The sequence below is a fragment of the Chanodichthys erythropterus genome, chromosome 5, assembly GCF_024489055.1.
Source record: "Chanodichthys erythropterus isolate Z2021 chromosome 5, ASM2448905v1, whole genome shotgun sequence".
NCBI classification, from domain to species: Eukaryota; Metazoa; Chordata; class Actinopteri; order Cypriniformes; family Xenocyprididae; genus Chanodichthys; species Chanodichthys erythropterus.
Genome location: NC_090225.1, coordinates 22,468,845 through 22,478,288, shown reverse-complemented (window position 1 = coordinate 22,478,288; position 9,444 = coordinate 22,468,845). Strand labels below are relative to the sequence as shown.

General features: G+C 39.2%; 1 protein-coding gene across 1 annotated transcript; it reads left to right on the top strand.

Moving 5' to 3' along the window:
- Positions 1 to 928: 928 nt before the first annotated feature.
- btbd3b (BTB (POZ) domain containing 3b) lies at positions 929 to 7,885 on the top strand. Its single transcript, XM_067385376.1, has 4 exons — positions 929 to 1,239; positions 2,380 to 2,470; positions 4,784 to 4,902; positions 6,853 to 7,885. The coding sequence occupies exons 1-4, from the start codon at positions 929 to 931 to the stop codon at positions 7,883 to 7,885; spliced, it is 1,554 nt and encodes a 517-aa protein (XP_067241477.1).
- The last annotated feature ends 1,559 nt before the right edge of the window (positions 7,886 to 9,444 follow it).

Below are 9,444 nucleotides of genomic sequence, written 5' to 3'. Positions count from 1 at the left end.
ATATTCTTAAATAATTTAATTAAGCCGTAATCTTTTAAAGAGAGTGACATTTAACTAGATTAACTAAATAGTTGAAATAAAGCATTCTGTTCTCACATGAGTTCCCATTTCCTTCCCTCTCTTTATATATTTCATGACTTTTATTACGTTATAAATATTAATCAACAATAGGCTGCTTAGGGAGATGCTGAAGATCAGAAAGCATCATTCTAAGGGGAAAGGGGCTGGCACTTTAATCAAAGAGGTCTTAGGATATTCTAGTAGGTACTGCGCATGGCGGCTGCAGCCAATCGTGGCACTCGAGAATGCTTATTGGCTGGGCTGTGGGGGATGTCTGGCTTCCATCGGTAGGGGGTTACTCTCTCCGCTCCATCCGTCCATTCAGCCCCCACAGTCAGCAAAACACACGTTAGAGCGCAGGTCCACGGCAAGCGAATCCTGCAGAGCTCCGTGTATGTGTGTTGAGTGTGTGTGTGTGTGTGTCAGAGTGTCAGGAGGAGAGAGAGACAGCGTGGACTAGCTGCTTCTGAACCACTGCAGGAGCACTAAATCTGGGACTGTCACAGATACTGAAGGAGAGAGAGAAAGAACGCTTATCTAGCACCACAGTTATGGAGACTCATCTCTGCTGTCCACCAGCGGATCAAACTAGAAGCAAAGGACAGAAAAGTCAGCCGCCGTATTGACTTTAATCTTCTGCTGGAAGAAGGAGATTATATTCCCTATCAGTTTGCTCTCAGAAGGTGAAGATTAGGAGTGGATTTTCCCTTTCTTTCTTTCCTTTTTTTTCCTCTTCTGTTTCAGTTAATTGCTGTGCTTTTGGGGGCTCCTCACCCTCTTCACAAGTCGTCACCTCTCTCAGATCCTTCCTTTCCTTCCCAACATCTTCTCTGCATGCTTTTCCACTGCTCTGCAGGTGAACACACTCATGGTGGATGCCAAGGGAAGGAACATGAAATGTCTGACGTTCTTGTTGATGCTTCCAGAGTCAGTTAAGAGCAAGTCCAGTAAAGGCTCCAAAAAGGGGAGTCCCAGCAGCTCGTCCAAGCTGCCCCCTGTGTGCTATGAGATCATCACCTTGAAAACCAAGAAGAAGAAGAAGATGGCAGCGGAGATCTTTCCCACTAAGAAGCCGGCGTCGACCACCACCGTGCAGCAGTACCAGCAGCAGAACTTGAACAACAACAACACCATCCAATGCTGCAACTGGCAGGGTCTCTACTCCACCATCAGGGAGAGGTAGGTCAACTTCTGATGTGTTCCGAGAGGGAGACGAGAGACTGGTATGGTAGAAGTCCGTGCAGAGAACATCTGTCGACAAACAGAACAGACAAAACAGAACCTTTATAGCTGATAGCTGAATCAGTGGGGTCCAAAAGTATCGAAGCACATTGCAAATCTGGGACTTTTTTTTCTTCTTTCATTTAAACCTGAAAATAAAAGGTTTTAGCATTTTGAAGAAATATTCTGCACTATTTCTAGTTAATTTCTAATCAAATAAGCATATTTGTGACACGTTCTTGCGTATTGAAGCAAGATGGTTTTCTCAAACATTCCTAATGCTGGGTAAATTGTGGAGCTCATGCAGCTTGAATGCTGTGGTGATAAAACTAAAAAAAATTATCAAATTGTAATGCACATAAAATTACATTTATTAAAAAATAAGTTATATTAAACTGGAGCATTTTCACTGATGGTTTCAGACTGAATATTTGGAAGAATATATTTCATACAGGTTCAGTAAGTTCAGGTTTGGGTGTTGAATGTCATTGTTGGAGTGTTATTTAATGTCTCTGAGATTGTTCTGAAATTGTGTAGTTGTCAGTCTCTGTTCTGCCCAGTATGCATTGTCCTAGAGGAGGCAAAAGAAAGGAACAAGTTTTGTTTTGTATGCCATGGCTTTGCTCTCAGTCAAAGAGTAATATTTACTTTGTCGTCATGGGAAAGCCCCATGCCGGCCAAAACAAATGTGCGCTCTCAGACCTGGCTTTGTAGTCACTTTGGAACAGCATTCCTTGTTTACCTACTGCTCCTATGTGGCCGAGACCTCAATAATACATGAAGAAGATGCTATTGTAGGCTCCCTTTTGACAGGAGCCAGGGATTTTCCTGAGAAAGATGCTGTTTAACCATTTTATACGTGAATAGCTGAAGTATACAATTCTGATTAATTTGCTTTTAAAATTAACATGATATAGATTTTCTACTTCCAAATTGAATAAGAGCAATTTAAAAGCTGATAGTCATTTCAAGTTATATGATAATTCCTTTATGTTTGAGAGAAATACAGAAACATTGATTCCCCTCTTGTTTATAATCAAGTAGGAATTTCTCTGTTTTTTAAAATAATAACTTTCCCCTGAATTGTTTCTTTTGCAGAAATTCTGTGATGTTCAATAATGAACTGATGGCTGACGTTCACTTTGTTGTCGGTCAGTCCGGAGGGACTCAGAGGCTCCCGGGACACAAGGTAAGACCTCCTAACCTGCACTACAAAGTCACCTCATCATTACCAGGGAACAGAATTTAAAGTTTGCGATGTGCTTCACTGCTGTTGCTAATGACAGCTGAATTCTTTCTCTTGTTTTCAGTCTAGCCAGCCATGTGCTTTTCTGAGACGCTCCTCAATTATTTATGTTAAGCAGACAGAAGTGCGGAGAGTCTTTTGACAGAGAGTCTGTCTTTTGCTCATTTTGGATTTATACTGTATTAATTAATCAGAGTTAGTGTTTAAAGTTCCCTAACTGTACAAAAGCACATGTACATTTTTAAATATTTGAATAGTACCTTTATTTATGCACACTGTGGATTTAAGCTTTTTCTCAATGAACTGCTTAATTGGTGCTTGGTAAAATGAAAGATTATCAGATTTTGACTACACAAAAGACATTCGACCAACCGATTTTTCAAATACATTTTCAACAGCATCCCATATTGTAATATTAGTACATATATAGTCATCTAACTCAGGCGTTTTCTGACTGAGGCGACAAGGGGTGCTGGGGAATCCATGGACAATTTCAGAGAAAAAAATGAATAATTACAGTTATATGTATACATTTAATTTGTTTATATTTTTACATCTGATATTATTTGTTAACATATATCTTTATATACTGCTGTGTATAAAAACATGAAATCATGTTATTAATCATGACTGTTTTATTCAAAAAAGCACCAAGATTTATTTGGAGTAGAATTTATTTGACAAAATCGCCATACAAATGCATTCAAAATGTGATACAAATAATATTTTCCACATATGACTTTGCACACCCTTGATCGAACTTATCTCTACTTAGTAAACCCTTTGAGATCTTCTTGGAAAGCAATTGCTTTTGTTCTAGAATTTTCATGGGGACCATTGGATTGGCTTTATTATATATGACATTTTTTTTTTTTTTAACTGCAGGCCAATTTTAACTGCACTAAAACCCCATTTAAATCGGTTCTTGTTTCACTCTCAGACTTCATTCAAAAAGACAGGGTTAATCTGGTGCCTACAATTCAGGCATGACTCATCTTTTATCCATTTAAGAGTGTAGAATTGAAAGCTGTGTTCGGCTGATATGTGATGCTTTATAAAGCTCACTTAGGCAAGGGCATTGTATTGCTTTGCTGTGGCCACAGCCAATATTGCAATGGGCCATGAAGAGTTATTACAGAGCACCTTTTTTATGATGTCCATTTGGCTGGCGTTCAGATATACATTATCATTTTTATTTGAGAAAGTTATGTTTGCTTCTAAGAAATGCTTCCTCGCATGTGAGTGCTTTGCAAAATTACTCTCTCTATTTATTTGGTGCTCCTTATAGTTACAATGTATTTGTTATGGGCTTTTCACATGAGGGATCCTGGGGGAGAAGAACAGTTTACTGACGCAGCATTAAAAAGGCCAAAATTAAGTTCGCTAACTGGAAAGGATGCTATGTGAAAGTAATGCTGAAATGAATTATAAATATTCACTTCTGCTCATGTTATATAATGCATCTGCAATGCTGTGTTGGCCTCTGATTTCATCATTAGCTACGTGCGCCCATTAGCATCAGTAAGATAACTTTTAGCTCCAGCAGCCACTTTCACATCATTGTGAAACACTCTTTGCTTCGGAGGGAAAAGCAAATGCCATTCACACGAATGGCACTCATGTGTCTTGTAAACCCAGGGGGAAATTACAGCCATAATTAAGCATCGGCCTTTGTGGGTGAAATTTTGTGTGTGCTTCACGCTCAAATGACTCCAGGGGAATGGGATCAAGCTGAAATTTAAAACAGCCAAGCATTACCTTTACAATGCAATCGACTCAGAAGAAAGAAACCCTGAAGGGCAACTTGTGAGGAATTAAAGATTGCTAGCTGTGCCTTCCTGATTCAGGTTTATAATAAAGAATGTGTTATTGTATGGATTGTATGTAATTTAGGGATGATTACACAAAACAATCACCTACCACCTGTAAGGCTTTTGATAAGTGAGAGGAGAATAATCAGGGTTTTTTGTTAAAGAAAAGAGAGACATAAACTACTTTAGTGTCAGGTCATAAAAAATGGGTCACTTTGGAAAAATAGAGATTGAACAATAGCTGAACAGTATGAACCTTTGCCATTTACACCACATGTGTCCTTCAATACAACGCTGATTTGATGGATTTGCACTGTTTTTGATGTTTGAAAATCATTGCTTATGAGTTAATCTGTAAATGGTTTAAAATGAAGTGATGGATACTATAGCTCCTTATGCTAAAAAATAATTTAGACTATATATATATCATTGTTTTTCTCATTAGTATGTCCTTGCTGTGGGAAGCTCTGTTTTCCATGCCATGTTCTATGGAGAGTTGGCAGAAGACAAGGATGAGATCCGTATCCCTGATGTGGAACCTCCAGCCTTTCTGGCTATGCTTAAGTAAGACTCCTTTTGTAATTGTACCTTGTCTGTCAGGTCTGTGCTGGCTGACCCTTTCCTCGTCTGCCTGGTTAAACCATTATTATCTTCCTGTACAGATTATTTAGTTATTATTGTTTTCAATTAAGTGCAGGAATGAAGCAAATTGTTCTCTCTGATCTAAGTATCCCATCTTTGGACTTCTTCCAGAAGGTTAATCGACTACACTGACATGTAATTTCTTTACAGCCAACGCTTCAACCATTAAAAACGATATGGCCTTTGGAAGAAGTCTTTTCTGATTGAAATCAACTGTGCAATTAGTTTTATTTGAATACACTTAAGATACCAAATAGTTTAATTTGACTTCTTAAATGTCATTTTGAATTGAGTTCTCAGTTCAAATCATTTAAGTTCAAAAAGCTCCCCAGTATGACTTGAGGCAAATTCACAAATAAGTTGTGCTACTCATGGTATTTAAGAACAAAAATCTCATTTTACTTATTAACCACACACAATTCAGTTGAACCAGGTGCTAATGTACAGTGTATTTCTGATTTGCATAATTTCCTCAAGTGCCAATAAACACTCTTCAGGGGGCACCATTCATTCTTATTTAACTTCCCTGTATCTCTGCTGAAAAACTCACTTAAACCAGAATTTAGCTGGCCTTGTAACGTGAAATCCGAAACGTGAAATCTGGCGTTTTTTAGTTCTACTTGTCAGCAAATGCATTTTATCTAACTCCACTCACTGGACGTTTCATTTCCCGAACTGCTGCGAGACGTACAATAACCATCGTGATAAAACGCCAGATTTCACATTTCGGATAAAACTGAACATGCTTTTAGCTCCATTCATTTGATATTTTACATCGAGAGTGTAGCTACACGTGAAAGAAGCAATGTAATATCGTTTTGAAGAAATGTTGCCACAGGCATATTTTTTCAATGAGCCAGGGTTGGTATCTCCACAACGGCTGTGGCTTATTCCCAAAGTATTTTATATATATCAGAGTGAACTCTGAACACTAATGGCACTAGATGCTTAATGTTGAATAGAACTCTAGCTTAAACAAGAAGAGAATAAATAATGAAGTGAGCTTAGCTTGTCCGCCTCTCAGAGGGCTTAGGACCATGACAGAAGATCTGATAGATCTTAACTCATGCTTACCCATCTCTCTTGAGAGTCCTTCTGTGTTCTCCACTCTCTCTCTCTCCTCTTGCACTGGCTCATCTTTCACTCCCTCCATCTCTTGAGAGAGATTTTTTTCTCTCTCCCTCCGTGTCTTTCATCCCCCACTCTCATAAAGAAGTGTAAATTCTGTGTTTTGGTTTATATACTTTGTTTCTGTTTGCCGAAGACGCCTATAGAACATTGTGTCCGTTATTCTACTTCTATTTAGGCTATCGCCTTTAGTCCAGAATGCATTACAGAACATAGTATTAGATTTGCAGTAGATCTCCACACTGCATCATAGAGTGAATTCAGCATAACATCTGTTCCCAAGGACACAATCACAGGCCAAGTGCATTCATGTTCCACAAAGTCGTGGCTATTGTCAGAATATAGTGCTTTTTGTTATCAAGAGGTGTTGCAAAATATACACTCTAAAAAATAATGGGTTGCTTCAACCGAAAATTTGGTCAAAAATGGAAAAACCCAACCATTGGGTTAAATTTATTTAAAAATTTAACCTAATGGTTGGGTTTGTTCCATATATGACCCAATTTTGGGTTGAAACAACCCAGCATTTTTTAGAGTGTAGTATTTCCATTTCCAGTACAGCTTTTCTTTGAGCAAAGAAACATTGTGGTTCATGCTGGTAGCACATCATAAAATAGTAGCTTGTAGCTGGGCCAGTAATAGCAGGCTACAATGCATCCTACAGTACTACATCCATTTTAAATGACTACAGCAGATGATGGCTAACCCTCTTTGGCTAACCTTGATTTTTTTTCTGTTTCTCAGGTACATTTACTGTGACGAAATTGACTTGAGTGCAGACACCGTACTGGCAACATTATACGCAGCCAAAAAGTACATAGTCCCACACCTGGCACGGGCCTGCGTCAACTTCTTGGAAACAAGTTTGAGTGCGAAGAATGCGTGTATTCTTCTGTCTCAGAGCTGTCTGTTTGAAGAGCCAGACCTAACGCAACGCTGCTGGGAAGTCATTGACGCTCAGGCTGAGCTGGCACTTAAGTCTGAAGGCTTTTGTGACATTGACGCTCAGACCTTGGAGAGCATCCTCAGACGGGAGACTCTGAACGCTAAGGAGATTGTAGTGTTTGAAGCGGCACTAAGCTGGGCAGAGGCCGAATGCCAGCGGAAAGAGATGAACACAAGTATTGACAACAAACGCAAGGTACTGGGCCAAGCCGTCTACCTGATCCGTATCCCAACCATGGGTCTTGATGATTTCGCAAACGGTGCAGCACAATCAGGAGTGTTAACGCTGAACGAGACCAATGATATTTTCTTATGGTACACGGCGGCTAAGAAACCCGAGCTGCAGTTTGTCAGCCAACCTCGTAAGGGATTGACGCCACAGAAGTGCCACCGCTTCCAGTCGTGCGCCTACCGCAGCAACCAGTGGCGTTATCGCGGGCGCTGCGACAGCATTCAGTTTGCCGTCGATAAGCGTGTGTTTATTGCCGGTTTCGGACTTTATGGCTCAAGCTGCGGTTCTGCTGAGTACACCGCCAAGATCGAGCTCAAACGGCAAGGGGTTGTCCTGGGAACCAACCTTAGCAAGTACTTTTCAGATGGATCCAGCAACACCTTCCCCGTTTGGTTTGAGTATCCGGTTCAGATCGAGCCTGACACTTTCTATACAGCCAGTGTAGTTCTGGATGGAAATGAACTGAGTTATTTTGGACAAGAGGGTATGACGGAAGTTCAGTGCGGGAAGGTGACCTTCCAGTTTCAGTGCTCTTCGGACAGCACCAACGGCACAGGTGTGCAGGGCGGCCAGATTCCAGAGCTTATTTTCTATGCCTGAGTTTCCCCTGGGACAACAAAAAAACCTTACCAGTGTGAAATAGCTTTACATTACTTACAATATCTGTTTTTCTATTACATGTCAGAATTCAACTCCTCCAGTGATGCCAGCTCAAGCAAACTGAGGCATAACAGGCATTACAAGGGTTTTGTTTTGAGCTGTTAGTGGTTTTTCGGGGGCTGTCAAACCGTGAACAGTTACACTGTATTTCCTCCTTGTCTTAAAAGTGAATTAAATTTTTCGTGCTCTGCATAACGCTGCACCTGTTTACAAAGTAAATCTAATTTTAATGATATGGGAGTCGTTGTCTAAGCTCCTAATTGGATGCCACAGCCTGGCTGTTGCTCATTATCTTAATTGATTTAAAATACTTCTCATTCATTTAATTTCAGAGGGAATATTGTGCATTGTACAGTATATATTTAAATGTGTAAGGTAAATTATAAATATATATAAATATACTATATTATCACTCCATGGCTACATTTGTTTACAATGACTATGCCATGTTAGTGAACGCTTGCACATGTATATTGTAGCAATAGTGAACAAAATTAACAGTCTAACTCCAGCATTTCTCCACATCATGATTCAAGGCAATCAAAAACCTAACACCAAAGTCACCATAACTACTTTTTGATCAGCATCATCAAGCACAGATTGTTTAGAATAATCACATCATTTAGATTTAGAAACATCCCTCCATTCTTTGCATCAGTCATATTGAGGATTATAAACTATAAAATGTTTTGAGCTTAAACATATGTAGAGTTTGCACTGGAATAAACACTTTTCATTTCAAAGTCTTTGACACTGCAGTAGACCTTAGTCAAGGTAGATGTTGTACTATTTGATGTTACGAAAATGAAAAAGAGACTGTGAGGGACAGACGTTCCGTTCAATGAGTTATAATGCATTTAAATTCGACTTTGACAAAAAATGTGTCTAATTAGACATGGCATAGGACCTTATAAGGCAGTACATGATTTTGGACTGTACGTCTGTCCCAAACCGTTTCCATTCTCGGAAGATTAATATAGCCTGACTGAGGTCAGTGGAATCAAATGTACAGTGAACTGTTTCATGTTGTATTATATTCAGCAGAATGAACATCCTAAATATTTATCTTACAATAAAATGTCTCTGGGTTCTATAAAACATGGCTTATTTGATTAACAGTTCACCAGTCTTTTTCATGCCGGTTTTGTACAGTGCACTAAGAAACTAACAAATATCTTACGGTTAATTTAGCTGAAATAACAGGTTACATATTCACAGCATCACCATCGCACAATGTGACGTTTTGGGATATTGTGTCATCATCTCTATAAGTGTTGTGTTCATGGCTAATTAGCAGCATAATTAGCTGTCACCCAGCAAACCCTTCTTCACGCTACTAAATGGGATGTTGTCAACTAACATTATATCACACATTTGTAAAGACAAGATATTTCAAGCATTTTATTTTGTCTGCTTTGGTTTGTAAGTACCAGCATTGTTGTTTTTCCCCCTCTTATTTTTATTAAGGTGTCAAAGCGGCAAGAATGCAGAAACCTAAT

Coding starts and splice junctions, on each gene's coding strand:
- btbd3b (XM_067385376.1), top strand. CDS start 929: ATGGTGGATGCCAAGGGAAGGAACATGAAATGTCTGACGTTCTTGTTG. Junction 1,240..2,379: donor TACTCCACCATCAGGGAGAG/GTAGGTCAACTT, acceptor TTTCTTTTGCAG/AAATTCTGTGATGTTCAATA. Junction 4,903..6,852: donor GCCTTTCTGGCTATGCTTAA/GTAAGACTCCTT, acceptor TCTGTTTCTCAG/GTACATTTACTGTGACGAAA.